This window comes from Drosophila subobscura, chromosome U (assembly GCF_008121235.1).
Source record: "Drosophila subobscura isolate 14011-0131.10 chromosome U, UCBerk_Dsub_1.0, whole genome shotgun sequence".
Lineage (NCBI taxonomy): Eukaryota > Metazoa > Arthropoda > Insecta > Diptera > Drosophilidae > Drosophila > Drosophila subobscura.
This window is the reverse complement of record NC_048534.1, coordinates 15,997,733-16,016,187: the sequence shown is the minus strand read 5'-3', so window position 1 is coordinate 16,016,187 and position 18,455 is coordinate 15,997,733. Positions and strand designations below refer to the sequence as shown.

General features: G+C 45.0%; 3 protein-coding genes across 5 annotated transcripts; all 3 read left to right on the top strand.

Annotated features, from left to right (window-relative positions):
- The first annotated feature begins 173 nt into the window (after nucleotides 1-173).
- On the top strand, nucleotides 174-10,047 carry LOC117900477 (ubiquitin-conjugating enzyme E2Q-like protein CG4502). The gene is made up of 5 exons (XM_034810861.1): nucleotides 174-554; nucleotides 8,168-8,710; nucleotides 8,796-8,916; nucleotides 8,975-9,324; nucleotides 9,399-10,047. Exons 2-5 carry the CDS (start codon nucleotides 8,361-8,363, stop codon nucleotides 9,481-9,483), a joined length of 906 nt encoding a protein of 301 aa, XP_034666752.1. The 5' UTR covers nucleotides 174-554; nucleotides 8,168-8,360; the 3' UTR covers nucleotides 9,484-10,047.
- Nucleotides 10,048-10,313: 266 nt separating this feature from the next.
- LOC117900476 (flocculation protein FLO11) lies at nucleotides 10,314-13,323 on the top strand. Of its 3 annotated transcripts, none has more exons than XM_034810860.1 (3): nucleotides 10,314-10,444; nucleotides 11,002-11,911; nucleotides 11,980-13,323. In XM_034810860.1, the coding sequence occupies exons 2-3, from the start codon at nucleotides 11,028-11,030 to the stop codon at nucleotides 12,656-12,658; spliced, it is 1,563 nt and encodes a 520-aa protein (XP_034666751.1). In that variant the 5' UTR covers nucleotides 10,314-10,444; nucleotides 11,002-11,027; the 3' UTR covers nucleotides 12,659-13,323. The 3 variants fall into 3 exon arrangements, with proteins under 3 accessions (XP_034666751.1, XP_034666749.1, XP_034666750.1); XM_034810858.1 differs by having other exon boundaries at nucleotides 11,977-13,323; XM_034810859.1 differs by lacking the exon at nucleotides 10,314-10,444 and adding an exon at nucleotides 10,516-10,812 and having other exon boundaries at nucleotides 11,977-13,323.
- Nucleotides 13,324-15,316: 1,993 nt separating this feature from the next.
- Nucleotides 15,317-18,400, top strand: LOC117900963 (zinc finger protein 271). The gene is made up of 3 exons (XM_034811538.1): nucleotides 15,317-16,192; nucleotides 16,301-17,093; nucleotides 17,165-18,400. Exons 2-3 carry the CDS (start codon nucleotides 16,304-16,306, stop codon nucleotides 18,157-18,159), a joined length of 1,785 nt encoding a protein of 594 aa, XP_034667429.1. The 5' UTR covers nucleotides 15,317-16,192; nucleotides 16,301-16,303; the 3' UTR covers nucleotides 18,160-18,400.
- The last annotated feature ends 55 nt before the right edge of the window (nucleotides 18,401-18,455 follow it).

The window sequence follows — 18,455 nt, the reverse complement described above, 5'->3', positions numbered from 1 at the left end:
AATTTACAAAGAGTATTGTTCAAATTATGTTGGGGTTCATTTCCTCAGTATATATATGGTATATTTTTAGCATGAGAAGGTATACTTTGGTATATTTTTGATGGTCGTGCGGTACATTTTATCGATAAATCCGCGGTCACACTGCTTACACCGCCGTTCCACAAAAAAAAAACCGCGCATGTCGAGAAAAGAAACTTGCAAAAACAAAAAGAAGACAAAAAGTGCGGCTCACAAAAGGAACACCAGGAACAACCAAATACACAATCGGACGGCGGGCGGCGCTTGCAGCAAACTTCTCTGTACACTCCGGTAGTGGCGTGGCGCAATAATATTCTCGTAATTAATATAGAACGCAGTAAACAAACGCAAACTACTGCAACGGGAAACGGGCAGGGAAAACAGAATTGCATTTGATTGATTTTTGCACATACGCAAAAGAAGAATACAATTTTTGGTTTTTTGTTTGTCCACGACTGTACACAAGTGTGTGTATGTGTGAGAGTGCAACATTGATAAGACGCTGGAACGAAGGAGAGAAGTGCATTAAGCTTTTGGTAAGTAACGGGAGTTCTATTTTCTGTAATCTCTGCTATTTTGCCTTTCATTTTCTATACTCTCGATCGCTTTGTTTTTCGCCCGCGTTTCACCCTTCCCCTCGATGTAACGGCTGCAGCATTTGACAACAATTTGCCAATTAAAAGCGTTTGACCTCCTCCACTCCCACCACTGTCGCCCCCTCCCTGACAAACAGAAATTTGCTGTTATTTGATATGCCTTCTCGCTGTCGCCCTCTCTCGCTGCCAATCTAGACCCAAGGTATACCAAACAGAAGGTTTGGGCCGTATTGCTCTTTGTGTAAACATAGTTTGATTTTCATAAATTTGAGTTAATTCCGGCAAACAGATTTTGGGGCCTTACCATCCAACTTAATACGAACATATGTATGTCCATGCCTTGCTAGTGCCAATTCGATACTCAGTGTCTGAGTGTGTGTGCTGTGGGTGCTGCTGTCAATGTATTTGTGCTTGTCCTATCCATTGCACTCTTCGCTTTCTGACATTGACAAGATTTGGAAAAGCTGAATGCAAAATGGATGAAGAGCGAAAGGGATGGAAAGTGGCCCGTGGATGCTGTCTCCATCGTTTCAATGTCAGCTTTTCATTGAACTTGACTTTTTTTTCGGTTTTGTGGCTTGTGCCCGACCCAGGGACACAGTCATGGTCACGCTGACAGTTCCAAGGAAACTGTTTTCCTGCTATGTCTGTTAGGACTCATCAGCCTAAGGCAAATAAACAAATGCTGAAAGATAAGAACAATGCAATGTGAAGCCTTAGACTCATATAAAGCGTTCTTATCGCTGGAAGGTTATTTTTAAGATTAAATTCAACTATTTTGTAAGTAGTGCAGAGGCTTACACAATTTACTAGTTATGAATGTAAGAGATATGACCATAACCTGTTTTTACATACATTATATTCCCTTCAAAGTGTTGCACATTTATATTAATTGCAAGCGTTAAATAATACGGCGCGAATTTTTCAGTCATATCGGTTTTTACTTTTGCAAAAACAATTCAACGAAACAACAACGAATTCCAAATGATAACGAACGGCTAGAATTACTGTGATTTATTGACTAAAAAAATAGTAAACAAATAAATGATGTTGGGAATATAGAGAATTAAAACTGGAAGAAGCTAGACTGACTGGCAAAGTTCTTAGTAAAAAGGAACTCCAAAGATTAGCTTCGCTGAAAAATTCCAATTTTATATTGACTTCATGCTAACTCGCTGCCAAGTCGCGGTTCAATTGCTTTTGTGTTCGTTGTCCATGCATATTTGGATTTTATTGTCTGCAACATGCCTGTGACAGTCAGGAATGGAAGGCAGCAAAAGCAGCACTAACAGAAAATAGCAGTAAATAGTGGGAAGCGAAGGAATTCCAGCAAAAGCGGAATAAATCCCAAGCCAATGAATGAATGAAGCTCCAGCAAACGGTGAATGCTCAAATTTTATTTACTGCTGACATTTTCACGCCCCCACACAAACACACACAAAGCTCATACACTCAGACTCGGCTGAGAAGTCGAAAGAGCGCGAAGGGCTTGCCTCATTGTTTGCCATTCATGAATGAAGGCCAGAAGCACGTATGAGAGGAGCACCCAAGAGAAAGGCAGGCAGTAAACCTCGCAGCTAGATAATACGTCCTCTGCCTCTGCCTAGTCTATCGTTCTTCCTTTCCCGCTGACTAAACACAATGGGACACAGCACTTTGCATCCTCTTTCTTTCCTTCCTTCCTTCCTTCCGTTCTTTCTCTATTCCTTCATCTATGCCTTGGACATGTTGTGCATTTAAATCGCGCTTGATCAGTGGAGCTTACTACATATATCCTTGTCTATATGCAGTACTCATGTGTGTGTGTGTGTATGTGTTTGTGCTTTTATGGCATAGTAGGCATTTTATTTTTACGGCTGAATTAATTTATAGATTTAACCCATGTACGATACATAAATTGATTATGCATAGCCATGAAAGTCAGCTCCGGGCTCATGAATTCCCTTGTGTGTTGTGCTACTCTCTCTATAAATAGCCGAGCAAAGGGTCACCAACAATTATAGAGAGCGAGAGAGTGAGTTCAGGTCATGGTATCGCTGGAATTTATGCATTTTACATGAGCCGGGGAGTGGGTGTTTTTGTGTGTGGCAGGCGATAAACAATTTCAGTCAGCATAAACAATATGGCAGGTGGCGATACGAGTACGAGTGCTTCTGGCTGTCTGTCTGTGCCCTGCCAGTAGTCTCCTGTCTGGCTCAGACCATTGACGTCAGCATTGTTAATCTCTTAGAAGAGGTGTGAAAATTATCGAGCAAAGGTTAAGCCAATCCTTGGAGGAAAGGAATGATAATAATCCTTGTAGACAACTGATGGGAAGGGAGACTTAATTCGACACTCTAATTAAATGGAACTTTTTCTACACCATTTAATATATGCATTAAATGCCATAGCATACTTTCAAGTGGTTAATGAGTGTCGAGCGAAATTTAATCACATGCTTGGAACCGCCAGCAAAATGCTTATCGTGTGTCAGTAATATAGTATGTACACCATATCCAAAGTACTTAACGTTGACACCCGACCAGAGCGAAATTGACAGTTTCAAATACACACAAACACACGCCAGAGAGAGAGAGAGGAAAAGACCCGTTGCGGGAAGTCGGTTACGCAGCCACAATCGAACCACTAACGTCATCAACTGAAGCGCTAAAATGACGCTCCATGTCAAAGTCCACTTCTTGCTCGTTGGAATTTTGTTGTTGTTTTTTGTTGCTTGTTGAAAGCAATTTTGTAAATGGCTTCCGTTTGAATAAGACACGCGCCAGCACTGAAAGAGGGTAAGGTGAGGAGGATTCTGAAGCACTGGGACGAAGGCTTTGCATCCTAATACCCTTTGTTGTTTTAGGGGGTGGGTACGGGTATGCTGTATGAACTGTCAGAAGTTCGAGTTTGTTCCCAGCAAAAGCAAAATAATTTTGTTTTGAAAGCTAATGAAGAAGTGCGCGTGTAGAGGGTATCTGCAAGCTTTGTCTCCCTTTTCGCTCCATCCTTTTAACACTCTCCTTCGCCAGCACATACATACATATATGTACATATATTCCCATTTCCTAGACGCGTTCTACGTGCCTGCCAATGCCTGAGAGAGTCTTAATAAATACATAAGAAAATGGGCAAACGAGCGCGAATGCAAAAGGAGTACGAGCATGCATGTGTGTGTGGATTTACTGTTGTTTTTTTTTCGTTTACTGTCTTCCTCCGTTATTCCACCGTTCTGGCGCCACTCACTTCAAAAAGTTAAGCTCTGAGAAAACAGAGACATATCAAGGTCAAAGGAGAAGGGAAAGAAAGGGGGGAGGACCCATCTATTGTTAGTTTCTTTACCCTGGTGGCTGTTATGGGGTTAAGGCATCAATCAGTCACAGTCCGTTAGTTAGTTTAGTTTATCAGGAATTCCAACGAAAAGTCAATGAACCAGGGAAACCGCACCGCAGACTCATTCAGACACGACACAGCATCGCATCACATCCGAACACACACACTCACTGGCGGGAGAGAGGGAGTGACAAAGCAATCCGATTTGGTTAGCGGCGGGCCCCAGCCAGGAAATAAAGGAAACCTGCCTGGCCTTGATTACCACTGAATGCATATTTAAAAGCTCTCCAAAGAGGGGCAACCAGAATGCAATCCATGCTTGATTCAATTTGCATGCACCCGAGAGTCCGAGTGACGGCGGCCTGGCAGGCGCAATTGTTTATAAATAAATTAACAGAGAGCTGTAACAAGCAATGACTGACCCTCACTCACTCGGACAACACGACGAAAACGAAGAGGAGCGCAAGTAGAACAATGCCAGGCAGGGGCAGCTGCTGCCCCTCCTCTCAACAAGTGCATAAGGAGGGAGAAATTAAATGGAAGGGAAGGGTAGTCGCAAGTATTGATACACTTTAAAAGAAAATGTTCTTATGGAAGTTACATGTGCGAAGATGCAAGCAAATAATAACCTCAGCAAAGGGTATTCAAGAGATGAAGGTGCGTCAGTGTGCGTGTGAGAAGTTGGTTGGTGTGGGGATGACCAGCGCGTGGCAGCAGCCGACTGGCATGACAGCAGAGTGTGTGTGGGAGCAGAGGCACAACGCAATAGCCAGCTGAACAAAGAACTGTTGCTGTGGGGAGGAGAGGGCCATTAGTCAGCATCCCACGGACCCGCTTGACAAATATTTCCGCATTTCTGCAGCAGCACCCCAGAACCAGGAGCAGCACAAGTGTTGATTAATGAGCAAAGTTCCTCACTGTTGAATATTTCACGCATTCGAGGAGAATGCAATTAAAAAGTCACTCAGCAGTGTCGAAAATCAATAAAACGCATAAGAACCGAGAGTTGTTAAGACTTTAGTAGCGCAAAAACTGGCACAGTTTTACATTCAGTTTTGTTTTCTTTTCTTGCCTTTTTCCAAATGATATGCCGTATACCCGTATATGCCTTTTTCCGTTTTTACTTTCGTGTTTATATGGGGAAATTTGCATGCAGCCAACGAGGGGGGAAAATTTGCATGCCATGGAGAAACAACAATAAACACGTCTCGAATCGTTTAAACATGAACGGACATGAACACAAACAGAGCGGGTGTGTCGGTCTTGCGTTATATGGTCTCTCGGATATGGCTGTATACTCGCAATTATGGATTGTGTGTATAATTTTATGCATTAACCGAAAAAAATTCAGCTCTTTTATGTTGTTGTATTAATTGTTTACCACTGTGATATTTCCCACGCTTCTCACTGCCAATAAGGCAATGCTGTAAAGCAAATAAAAATGGGTAAAAATAGTGGAAATTCAATTAAAATATTAAATTAAGAATAAGGACAAGACAAATAAGAACAACTGTTACATCTTTTACCTGAAAATAACGTTTATTTGTATTGTAGTTGCCTTCAAAATTGACAGTGTTGTACTACGACCAAACGTATGTACATAGTTGAAGCTAAAATAGTTAGTTTCTGCGAATGAAAGTAACAAAACGAAAATCACCACCCAACGTCGTAACTGTATCGAACATACATAACTCTAAATTAAGACAGTTTTCTTCTTTAATTGTCAATTTGATTGCTTTTTTTTAAAGACTTCCGCGAGGCATCAACCAGAGAGCTGTTTAACGATAAAAACGTGCCACCAAATGGTGGTAGGGCACCACCAATAGACTGTAAATATTTCACACTTAACGCGTGGCAAGATAAAGCATCGACTTGAAATGGAAGACCATTCCGAGTATGGATGGTGCAATGGGAAATTCAATTAAAAACTCATTTAACCCACGCTCCCACAGGCAATAAAAATTGCCGCTGCCCGCCACCTGACTTCAGGACACTGGGCAGTGAGAGAGAGGGAGCCAGCAGCTAAATACATACATACATATGTACATATGTATGTACATACGTACATATGTAAATATGTATATCTATATTTGGATCTGCAAATAACATTGATTCAACACTGGCGAACCCAAGCCAAATGCTATTATTAAATACGTATCTGAGTATCTGTGCTGTGTCCGGGGTAGGTCAGTGCGGGAATGGAATTGTGGGGACTCTATCGATTTTACTGGCGCCAGATAAGATATGTATGTATGGATATATCTCGTATTTGGTATGTTTGTACTGTAATTTGCAACCCTCGCAGTCAATTTGTCGCCCAATCTATATAAATACTCGTATTTCAAGGGCCTGTCAACAGCTCCTCCTACCCGGTGGGTGGATGGAGAAATATGTCAACCATTCTTGACATTTATTTCGTTCAATTGAAGAGCAGAGCAGACAACTTTTCTCTCTCTCTCTCTCTCTCTCTCTCTCTCTCTCTCTCTCTTCTCACTTTGTCTGATTTTGTGCTGTAACTTGTTTTGGTCTGACTCTGGCCTGGCTGCCTGGCGGCGCCTTTGTTTCGGATCGCAGCAGTCCAGTTTTCCCCCAGAGCTGAAAGCAAAAGTGCAAAAAAGTTTGTCTTAAAATACTTTTAGTTGCACGGAAGTGTACCATAACTAAGAGAAAGAAAGAAACGAAACGAATGGGGTAGCAGTTGGAACTTTAATGAACTCTTAATGAGGTTGGGGTTGGGGTCAAATGAACACATCTTCCAGGGTCCATTAATCAATCAATCATTCATAATTTGTGGTGCTTAACAAGCTGCCACAGAGGGAGCGAACTATGTGTCTACTATTGCGATGTGATATGAATAAAAGATGAGGCAAGAACCGAGCCAAAGGCGCTCAAATCTGTAGCTTAATGGGGAATGTTTCTCAATTCCTGTGATTGGGAATACAAAATGAGCAGAGAACAAAGGCAAGCTCTGGGCAAACTATATCTAAAACGTATCCATCTTTGGCAACTATCTCCTTTCCTCTGGACTCATTGTAGAAGTTGCTTTTGCCTCTAAATTTGGCTCACAATTATCTGCTATTATTTATAACAATAAGAATAATAATGCACGGTACCTCAGTCACAGCCGCAGCAATGCGCTTGGCCAAAGTCCAACCCAAGCAATCCTTATGCAGTGGGGGGTCATGAGAGTAGAGCTAATTATGCGCAAGACAAACAATTTGGCGGAGAGACCATGGTCAAACACCTCGAAAACACCTCTAAAAGGGTCTGGGACGTGGGTGTGGGCGTGGGTGTCTCCATTTCGGTATCTTTGGCACACAGCAGGCAGCAGCAGCCACTCCAGAGGCTGTGTAAACTTTGCCCATAAAACGGTTGGGTGTGTGTGTGTGCCGCGCCTCAAGGGTTTTGGCTCTTGCAGAGCACAGTTCCTCCTCATCCTCATTCTCATCCGAAGATCCGCCTACTCTTCTTCCAGTTGCCGCTCCTCGGGGTTGGCTGCCTGGCTGCGACGTAATAAGTTTTTTTATGTCGTCGTCGTCGTCCCTTTGCCACAGAATTTCTTTACGAGTTGTTTTGTTGGCGCTTGGAGCTTGGTATTTAACATATTTTGTTGCTTGAAAATGCTTTCCAAGGATGTGTTTTGTGCTGCTCTAGACATCCAAAAGTATCTGCTGGCTGGGCTATATTTTGTGGTTGGGAAAATGCGTCTATTTCAAGGTCACAAAATGCGGTTCTAGGCGACGCAGATAGCAGACCACTAAAATATGAAAATTTGCTTCTAGGGCATCAAATTCCAAGTAATGGCACCCTTGACAATATACTCGTAAGATATGCTAATTTTTGTGCACCCATAGACTTTTTAAACAAAAGATGAAAACCGATAAGTTCTTCTTGGAATAATGTGGAATTTTGCAGCAAACATTTTTGGCAACGATGTCATCTAAGGGAGGGAGTCTGAGAATCTGAGGGATCTTGATTTTTTGGTTTTTATGATAGAATAAGGAGCTAAAATCCAAGGCAGGGAGAGGGCACAAAAAATTAACTTAATTAATTAATTTTGCTAAGAATTTCAAGTTTCAAACCTTTTTGTAGCATGGAATAGAACCAAAAATGCATATGAAATCCACTCACGTTCCACAAGCTACCAACCTCATACACCTGCCCTCTGTTACAACAATTACATATAAATCCACATGGTATCCACCGCTCTAAAGTCTACATATTTGTTCTCTACTTTTCAGCATTAACTCAACGCCAAACCACCATTAAAAATAACAATCATTGCACAGCCCACAAAGACAAATGTTTGAACAAGACTGAAAAAACGATAATTGTTAACTGGGAAACAAAAGCCAGGCCACCGCTCAACAAGAACCAAACAAAAACCACGCACAGGGAGACCAAAAAACAAAAAACAAAAAAACATTTGCTAAAATGTCATCGCGTTCCAAGGAGAGAGTTGTCACTGCATTTCGCAAAATCTTCCATAAATCCAGCAACAACAACAACAACAACAATAATAATAATAATAACAACAATAACATGAACAACAATGATAAAGTTGATGGAGCCGCCACCGGCAGCAATATTAACAACAATAATAATAACAACAATGAGGCAGCCACCTCAACAGCTGCGGGAGGCTCAGGAATTGGACCAGCCGGAGGAGCAGGCGGAGCAGCTGCAGCTGGAACAACAAACTCCAACAAAAATGCAGTAGTTCGAATGGCAGGCGAGCAGGCTTTGTGCGAATCGCCAGGCAAACGTCGACGACAGGATCATAAGTCAGTCGAATATTTAAACAAATTATTGATCAAATTAATTTCGAATTATGTCTAAAATAAAACCCAACTGTTCTTGCGATTCCAGAGTGACGCCGACGGCCGGGCGTCAGCTGGTGGCCGCCGATCAGAGCATTCGATCGCGGCGCCTCATGAAGGAATACCATGAAATGGAGCGGCTGCAACTGAAGCCCGATGCTGTGTTCACGGTAAGTGTTTGCTGCTTTAAATAGATTTTAGCTGACTTTTTGTCTCGTTTTTGTGCAGGTGGAACTAGTCAATGATAGCCTCTTTGAGTGGCATGTGCGACTGCATGTGATTGATCCGGACTCGCCGCTGGCCCGTGACATGATGGAGCTGAATGTTTCCAACATCCTGCTGCACTTGAGCTTTCCCGACAACTTCCCATTCGCGCCGCCCTTTATGCGTGTGGTGGAGCCGCGCATCGAGAAGGGTTATGTGATGGAGGGCGGTGCCATATGCATGGAGCTACTCACGCCACGTGGCTGGGCCAGTGCCTACACCGTGGAGGCCGTCATCATGCAGTTCTCTGCCAGCGTGGTCAAGGGTCAGGGTCGTATTATGCGTAGACCAAAATGTACAAAGGAGTTTAGTCGGTGAGTCGGCACGAGGGAATTATTCATTAAAAGCAACTAAAATCGATTGATTTCTCTCTCTATCTCTCGTGTAGCCGTCAGGCAGAGGAGTCGTTCCGCTCGCTGGTGAAGACACACGAGAAGTACGGCTGGGTCACGCCCAGCTTGTCCGATGGTTAAGGACCACATCGGAACATCCGCTCAGATGCCCTTGCGTTTGCCAACTCAACATTTACAAATTACATTCAACAAACACACAAACAAAAATCTCATTGAAAACTTTCGCCATTGAAGAACATTCAAAATCTGTCAAGTAATTAAACGAACTCAATTGTAAACCATCCATAAAGAAGATAAATGAGATCTAGACAAACGCATAAAGCAAACAAAACATTAGCTTAAAAATGTAATTTTAGCTTGTAGAACAAATTTCCAACAAAAAAGAATACGATTTTTCGGTACCATTTTAGTGTTAAATATTATGTTACATTTCTTGAATTTAATGTACTATGATTTACACATTCAATTAGTCTGAATAATGGAGATCGACTGTTATAATTTCATGTGATTTTTGTTAACTAAAACAAATGCCAATCCCATAGTCCATAGTAAAACAAACATAAACAAAACAAAACAAAAGCAAAAAACCAAAACTAAAAGTGAAGCTTTTAAACACGATTGTTTTCCTTTACGACATTTTCTATTTAAGTTTCCGCATAATAAATTAATAAAAGATGTGTCTATTACAAGAGTTTTCTTTTTGGGTCGGGCGGCAGCAGCGAGTGTATTTCAAATGCGCGCGCGCTCAGTGCTGGGCAGCAGCAAAACCCAGAGCTGCATGAACACAAATGTATTAAGCAAAGAAATACCGAGCTCGCTGCCGCAGCGTGAAAAAGTCAAAAGCGATGGCTTACATATTATAAATTGTTTCCATAAAGTAGAAAATCATATTTGACAGCATAACCAATTGCTGTCAAATAGATTCTCGTAATAAAACAACAATTTTTGACAGATATTTGTTACCAAGCCTCAAATGCCATTCAGCTTGAACGTGTGCCCACTCAAGACAGCACTGGCGCTATACAACACTAGAAAAAAACTAAACGGGTAGCTAAAAATTATAATCACAGGACACAATTTTGTAAGTAAAATAAAGCATTTAGACAAAGTGTGGGACCACAAGAGTTTAGACCAAAGTGTGCCCCACACTCTGGACAAACTAATTTTGGCCACATTTGCCAGTGCACGCAACGAATAAGGCGCAAAAAAACGAAGCAAAAAAGTGCCTCGCTGGGCACGCATTTTGTGGTAGAAAAAATTTGCAGGCAGCTGAAGTCGACAACGACGGCAGCGACGCCGGCAGAGGGCTGCAGGCAGCGGCCACTCAAAAATCCTGCCAGACCGAAACTGAAATATAAATTTAATTGGTGAATATTAATGGAAATTGCCCGCAGAACGAGGGGGGCCTCTCGCATCAGCTGTGACCAAAGTGGAGCCAGCGAGAACAAAGTGTGTGCAAAAATATAGAGAAAAATACAAAAAAAAAACCAAAAAAGAAACGAACAAGAAGAGACGAAGAGGCAAATAGTCGAGCGATCGTCAACGAAACCCAAACGAAACCCTCGCCCCAGGCCGCTGGCACCAGAAATACCCACAAGCCGAAAATAAAACATTTTTGCCGCTCTATTATATTTTTAGACTTGGATTTCGAAGAGTGCAACGGAATGGAAACGGAGACGAAAGCCAGCAGCGAGGAGCAGGCCAAAACGGCAATGCCCGTGGCCATGGACACCCTTGATCCGCCGCCGCCCAGCAGCTCGAAGACCCTTAAACGCTGCCTCAGTGTGCCAATAATCCGCACACCCTCCGGGCGACCCTCGCCGCACGCACCGATGACCACACGCGCAGCCGCAGCTGCTGCCGCCGCGGCCAAGGAGCACGAGCAGACGCCAAAGAAGAACCCACCGCAGCACCAGCAGCAGGAGCACTACGCCTCCAAATGCAACTCAACCATCGATTACTTTGGCAAGAGCATGCACATCCGATCGCAGCCGAATTCCCGCGAAGTGTCGCCAGCGCCGGTGTTCAACATCTTTGCACCACGTGCCCGCCGCTACTCGGCCAGCTACAGTCCGATGTCCACCGCCAACGGGGCGGCGAATGGGGCCGCACTGTGCCTGACGCCGCGCGTCTCCCAGCTGCGGCAGGAGGAGTGCGCCGACCTGAATAGCCGCGAGGTGAACCACGAGCGGGAAGTGCACCGCGAAATACAGATCTCCCAGAGCTGGGAAGACCTCACACTGGTGGCCGAGAACTGGTCGTGCAAGTCCGAAGAGCTCTCCAATCCGCTGCAGGTCACACTGCCACCGACGGGCAGCACCAGCTGCTCCAGCCCCAGTCCCACCAGCAATCGGGCGGGCATGCGTCTGCCCTACTCGCCGTCACCCACGCGGCGTACCTTTGCCACCAGGCGCTCCATGTCGCCCATTGCCATGCGTCCCTCCCAGCTGGGGCCGGTGAAGCGCAAGTTCGAACTGGACGACAACCCCGGTGGCAGCAACTGGAGTGTCTACTCGCCGTCGCCTATGAAGAAGATGTTCACAGAGAGGTAAGCCAAGTGCCGCCTTTCAGTTGCAGATCTTTCATTGATGATATCTCCCTCTGTCCCTACAGTAGTCGCGGTTCGTCGCCCGTGTGCCAATCCCCCTCCTCTGTGTGTCCTAGCCCCGACTCGGGCACCTATGATGGACGCATCACCCCCAAGCTATTTATCTCCAAGCTGTGCACAAACAATGCCGTCGGAGCTGGTGGCCAGAACAACAACAGCAGCAGCTCCGGCTGTCCCTCGCCCAGTTCCGCCTCACCCGGAGCTGGTGGCAGCAGTGGAACTGGCATGGATGCTAGCTCCTCTTTGGAGCCCATGTGTCTGGCCCTGTCTGGCAGCAGTCAGAGCCAGAGCATCGATGAGGGCATCTCCATACCGGAGAGTGAGCTCAACTCTTGCCGCAGTCGCACCTCCTCCATACTCTCCACGGCGTCGTCGAGCACCCAAGTGCTGGTCAACGATCTGGCCGACGATGCCACCCTGATGGACGATGCCAAAAGCGAAACGTCATCGATCGGCGGCTGTTCCACCATCAGCATAGAGTCCTCCTCATGCGACAGCGGTGCCAAGACGGCGGCCACCTTTCTCAATCGTCTGGTGGTGGATGATGGCAACTCGCCGCTGGCCCAAAAGAGCTTCTACATCAACAAGCAGGGTCTCTTGGGCGCCAAGAAGTACATTGTTAACCATCATGAGGGTGGCGGCGGTGGTGGAGCAGCCGCCGGCAAAGATGTGCAGCAAAAGCTTTAAGCAATCGTTTTTAGGATTGTACCCAAATTGTACATTAAGATAATTAATTAATATCTAATATAAAGCACTTCCCAAGATGTCCTCGAGCCTGCATTGGTCCCACATTAGTTAATAGTTTCGTTGTACATAGTTAAGTTGTTTCGCCTTCGATTAGAAGCATATCATCAAGCAATCAAATACCCCACCACATTCTCCTTTAGAGCAAACATTTGTTTTAATATGTTTAGCCTAAGGTTTAGGCAATAGAGCAAAGGAGTTATTAACTTAAACCTCCCTTCTATATGTTATGATATGTTTTTCCCCTATCAATGTCCAAATGTTTTCTTTTTTCTTTTTTTTTGTACATTAATAATATATTCCATAAAATTATGGACGATTTAGTTGTGTTAGTTAGTAGTCGCCCCCTTAGATGTTAGCTAACAAGAACCCAATTTTGCCAAATATGTTTCCGCTATGTAATCGAACATTATAGTATATATCCATATATATGTGATCCAATTAAGTGCGGGGCTCCCGCTGTAAACTGATGGATACGCAATTACAATTATAGTTTTACGTTTCGGTTTGTAATTATCGTAAGCGAATTTACGTAGCTTCAGGAAATGTTATATCTAGAAAGGATACACAGATGCAAAGAAATGCCTATTAAACATTTTTCAATAGTATTTGATGTACATACAATATTTATTGATCGTTTTGGTTGAGAAAATTGCAGAGATATTTTTGGGATTGCTAGATATTATCCACACACACGAAAAGTGACGTCAGTTTTGGAAATGAATCTTTTAAATGTATCTTTCGGTTGATTTACGATGATCTAATCCAGTGAAATGATGAAACAGAGATGGGAGATGGAACTTATTGAAATGTGAAATTTTGCATCCCATGGAATATATCGTGTGAGGCACATACGTAAATTTATCCACAAAATAAATGAAAATATGAATTTCCTGGATATGCCGAATACAGGCTTAGGTTGCATGTTTTCTAACTAAGTGTAGCATTTTTTGCCAGCCACATCAATGGCAGCACAGTAAGTAGGGTCCCACGAATCATTTAATCAAGCATTCAGAATAGAGGAAAAAATTATTTGCTTGTTTTGGTTTGTTTTAGCTCAGATTTAAATTCCTTAAACTCAAACTCTGATCAAATAGTTAAGGTATGGATTATATTTCATGGTTATCCTGTTGTATAAGTGCAATCAGTGGCTTTCCATGGAAATGATTCCGTTCATATTGGGTTGATATATGAAATGCTGAAATGCTGGTAATCGTACTCTATTCAAAAAAACCAAAAGCTGTTTTTTTTTTAAACAAATAATAGGAATCATGTACAAACAATAATCGAAATAAACATAATTTCAGTGTAATCACTAGTATGCTGTTTGTATTTTTAGAATATTTAAAGAATGCTTGTACTACTTTGCAAAACATACGATGATTTTGCAGATCGGAAAAGTATTCAGGTGTCTACGATTAAGAAATTATGGAGACAAATTGGTGAGGCGCTTATCAATAGGAAAGGGAAATACATATAATACAACACCTGTGCGGGTGTATCGTGCCAGGCAGAATTCGCAGAATTTTCTTCTAAACAGCAATGCTAACATAACATAAATACATATGTAGGTACATATGTACATATTTCATACATCTGTATGTATATATTTACTATGAAATCACTCATCCTGGGAATATTAGCTCCCTCTATATCCAGAACCATTTCATTTACACAATGTGCAAAATTTCGTACAAACAGAAACACCTACACATGTCGCCAACCTCAAAGGATTCTGAGGTAAGGCTACCTTGTCAGTTCAATAAGCAAACGTATGTAATAAATGAATATGAATTAAAATGACTATGCCATGTCAATGAACATTGAAGGTAAAGGAATTTCGAAAACAGATTGGCAGCAATTATCGTGATATCGTGATGACTGCCAAGCGCTGTGTACGAGCAGCTCATATATCCATTCCCACATACAGATACAGATACACATTGCGAAAAAGTTCGAACACCTGGGGGCACTATCGTGCCGAGCATTGCTCTCCAAAACATACATATACACATGCAGCCGCCCCACACGAACACACTCACAAACACACACACGCAATGCAATGCCGACACGGATGTTCATGACTGTCGGTGCCAATCCCCCAGGCCCAGCCCGGACCGAGTGGGCGTTTGCAGCGTGTGTGGATGTGGATGGTGTGTGTTCGACGGTGGGGATACGATATAAACAAGTTTTATAGCAAGAGCTGAAAAAGCAAAAAGAAATACATAAGTGTGCGCGGTGTTGCTCGTACTTGTGGTCACGATCGCCAATCCAATTCTCGTTCCCATTTCCATTGCCCCCGTTCCCGGATCGAAAGCCTAGCCAAGCATTGAGGAGGAGATCTCTAGATCCGGGCCAGAACTCTGTGTGTAATGGGTAATGGGCCGCCACGCTAGAGGCATACAAATGAGTATTTCACACGCCATTCAAGCTCTGCTCCCTTTGCTGCCCCTCACGCCATTCCAAAACCACGTGGAAGCTTCCATCGAAAAAGGGTTCGTTCTCGGCGATGTTATTCAACACTCATGGTCCGATCGGAAGGAGGATAGTGGGAGGGAGAACGAACAGCAGCAGGCACAGGGAAGCACAAAGAAGGAGATGGAGAAGAAAAAACAACAAACAAATAAAGAGAAGAGAACAAAATTATTGCGCACGGTGCTCGGACGTCAATGAGATTGCCGTCGATGGCTTTGACTCTCCTGTCCCTCGACCACTACCCCCCCTCTGCCACTCTGGCTTCGGCTCCACTCTCAGAGCAATCTTGAAAATCGTGAGTTTGTTTGCTGCGGCTGCTCTGCCACGGCTGTTGCAGTTGCACTTTCAGTGTTGTTGCAGCTTTGGGGCACGCTTTTGGTCCGCCCTGTGCGCATTTTCTTTGTTTTTCGTTTTGTGTGTGTGTGGCAGGCCAGGCAGCAGGCAGGCAGCCATGGCATGCAGTGCCCCCTAAAGAAAAATCAAGTTAGCAACCAACGCACGCAAACAGAGTGGATAGGGCGGCGATAGGAGAGGAGGAGCAGGCGGAGTAGAGAGGGTGAGGAGGTCCAACGCCAACGCCAACGCGAACGCTGCGCTCGTGTATTGGAAAAAAGCCTGCAGCGCAGTTGCCTTCTCTCGTGCTCTCGCGCTTCGCTGATTCACAGACAGCACAGACCAGGCAGACGTACCGGATGACAACAGAGGGGGGCAGGGCACGTTGGCGTCGCGTCGCGTCGCTGCCAGCGTCGACTGCTGAAACTCGACTTTTGTGGCGTTTTGTCGAGAGGTTGCTGAGCCCGAGCACCGAAGCCGCGAATCCAGTTTCTTCTTCACTCGCACGGCGTCAGAGGCAGACGGCACCAGCAGCACAGACGGGCAACTCGGGAGCGAGCGCCAATACTATTTTTCGCAAAATCAGCAGCACAACCATAACAAAAACAAAAAACAGAAAGTTGGAAATTGTTTCTGCGCTCTGCTTTTGTTCATGCTGATCCTCTGCGGGTAAGGATAAGCAAGAGTGAGGGGGATGCATATATATACACACATGTGTATTAATTAACTGTTAATTGGTGTGTCACTATTTCTATCCCTCTTTTACTTGTTTCGCAGGCGATGGAGCTGGCTTTGAGTAAATCTACGTGCTCTTCTGGAGCAGCAGCTGCTGCGTCCTGCATGGAATGCTGCACTGAATGCCCCCTCTCCTGCTGCAGTGCCTCCTCGTGTTGCGATGCCAGTTGCGAGATGCTGCCACAGGACGCCATTCGATACGAGTACCACGAGCCGGAGGAGAACTTTGTGTCCATCGATGATGTGAAGATCAAGGCGCTGCTCCTGAGAATTGGCCAGCAGCAGCAGCAGCAAGAGCAGGAGCGACAGCAGCAGAAGGCGGAGCTGGAAAGGCAGCGCCGTCTGGAAAGAGAGAAGGATCGACTGGAAATCATTGTGCTGGATGAAGATGGTGTGAAGCAGAAGGAGCAGCCACCTTCAGGCTTGATCATCAGTGCAGCCAGAAGTCTGGCAGGAATTTGGCCACTGAAACGCACATCACCCGACATCCAATTGATACCCAGAGTGGAGCAGCGCATTGTGGCGGAAATCGAGCTAAGCGACAGCGAGGAGGAGCGGGAAGAGAACCCAGAGAACCCAAGTGATGAGGAAACACTCCCATTGGCTGCCGTCAGCTGTGAATTGGAGGAACAGGAGCCGCCACAAGTGATTGTCCTGCAATCAGAGGATGAGGAAGAGAAGGAGCAGCGGCCAATTAAGCAGAGGAAACACAGAAGAATGAGCAAACGTCGTCCCTACGTGAATCGCCGTGGACGGCATGTTTTTGAGTGCGACGCCTGCGGGAAGAAGGTGCAGTCCAATTATAATCTGCGGCGCCACATGATGATACACACTGGTGAGAGGGGAGAGAGGAGGTACACCAAACAGGCTGCCATTTACTTATATTTTCCCCTATTCCCCTTTCAGGCGAACGTCCCTTTCCGTGTGATCTGTGCGAGCGTCGCTTCCGAGAGTTTAGTGATCTGAAGAAGCATCGCAGGAGGCACGCCCATGATCCGCAGTTCATCTGCATGATCTGCCATTTGGGGCCGCCCTCAGATCAGGACTCGACGCGTTGTGCGGACTGCGAGAGCAAGAATCTCATGGTGAAGCCGGAAACTGATGGACCAGAGCAAGCTGAGGATGACCCTGTGGTGGAGATGGAAGAAGATGAAGAGGAGGAGGAGGAGGAGGAGCAACAAGAGCAGGATCAGGAAGACACAGAGCAGGACGCCACACCACCACCACCGGCACAGCCCTCGCTGCCACCCTCTTTGACTGTAACCCTAGTGCCAATCATCACACAGCCAACTCCTCCTGCCCCAGAGGCCGTTGCACCACCGCCAATACAGCCAGCTGCACGACCACCTCTGCCACTCAGCTGCAGCAGCGCCAACTCATCCTCGTCCCTCAGCAATGACGGCACAGCCACAGCACACCCGGCGAGACCCACTAGGAGTCGCCGCTCCTATCCCTGCCCGCTGTGCCACCGACCATTTGGAACGCGCCACAACCTCAAGCGCCACTACATGATCCACACGGGCGAGAAGCCGTTCAGCTGCACCAAGTGCCGCAAGCCCTTCCGCGAGTGCTCCACGCTGAAGAAGCACATGGTAACCCATGTACGGGATCGCTGGTACAAGTGTCTGCGGTGTCCCTTGAAGTTCCAGGACTATTTGGACTACACATCCCACAAGGCCTCGCACCAGGAGGAGGAAAGCAGCGGCGAGCAAAAGTCCACCTATGAGAGCGATGATGGCGACAGTTCTGTGGAGGATTGGCTGGAGTGCTGCGAGTGCCAGCAGAGATTCACCGAGCTGGATGCGTACACGGCACATCTCAAGCAGCACGACATGGAGCTCTACGGCATGAGTGTGGATGATGTGGACATTGAGGAGCAGGGGAACGTGGCCACACTGTGATGCCAGAACGAATTTTTTATACGATGATTGAATCATTTATTTATTTTATATCTATTGATTTATTTTTACTAACTTTCACTGTGAGGAGAACGGGCAGGATTACAAATCCTGCTTCAAATCAAGACATTCCTATCCTGTAAGGCAGTATTTCCCATATAAACTTTTGCAACGAATGAAACATTCATATTTTATGTTAAATTATAATCTTTTGTTTTTGCTGGATTTATGTTACCGAAAGGTACTATAGAAATAATATTCATATTTTAAGAATCGTCCAAGATTTATATGCATTAATT

Excerpts from the sequence above, each read along its gene's own strand:
- LOC117900963 (XM_034811538.1), top strand. The coding sequence starts at position 16,304 with ATGGAGCTGGCTTTGAGTAAATCTACGTGCTCTTCTGGAGCAGCAGCT. Across the intron at positions 17,094-17,164 it reads CCACATGATGATACACACTG|GCGAACGTCCCTTTCCGTGT; the intron begins GTGAGAGGGGAG and ends TTCCCCTTTCAG.
- LOC117900477 (XM_034810861.1), top strand. The coding sequence starts at position 8,361 with ATGTCATCGCGTTCCAAGGAGAGAGTTGTCACTGCATTTCGCAAAATC. Across the intron at positions 8,917-8,974 it reads AGCCCGATGCTGTGTTCACG|GTGGAACTAGTCAATGATAG; the intron begins GTAAGTGTTTGC and ends GTTTTTGTGCAG. Across the intron at positions 9,325-9,398 it reads TGTACAAAGGAGTTTAGTCG|CCGTCAGGCAGAGGAGTCGT; the intron begins GTGAGTCGGCAC and ends TCTCTCGTGTAG.
- LOC117900476 (XM_034810858.1), top strand. The coding sequence starts at position 11,028 with ATGGAAACGGAGACGAAAGCCAGCAGCGAGGAGCAGGCCAAAACGGCA. Across the intron at positions 11,912-11,976 it reads AAGAAGATGTTCACAGAGAG|TAGTCGCGGTTCGTCGCCCG; the intron begins GTAAGCCAAGTG and ends CTGTCCCTACAG.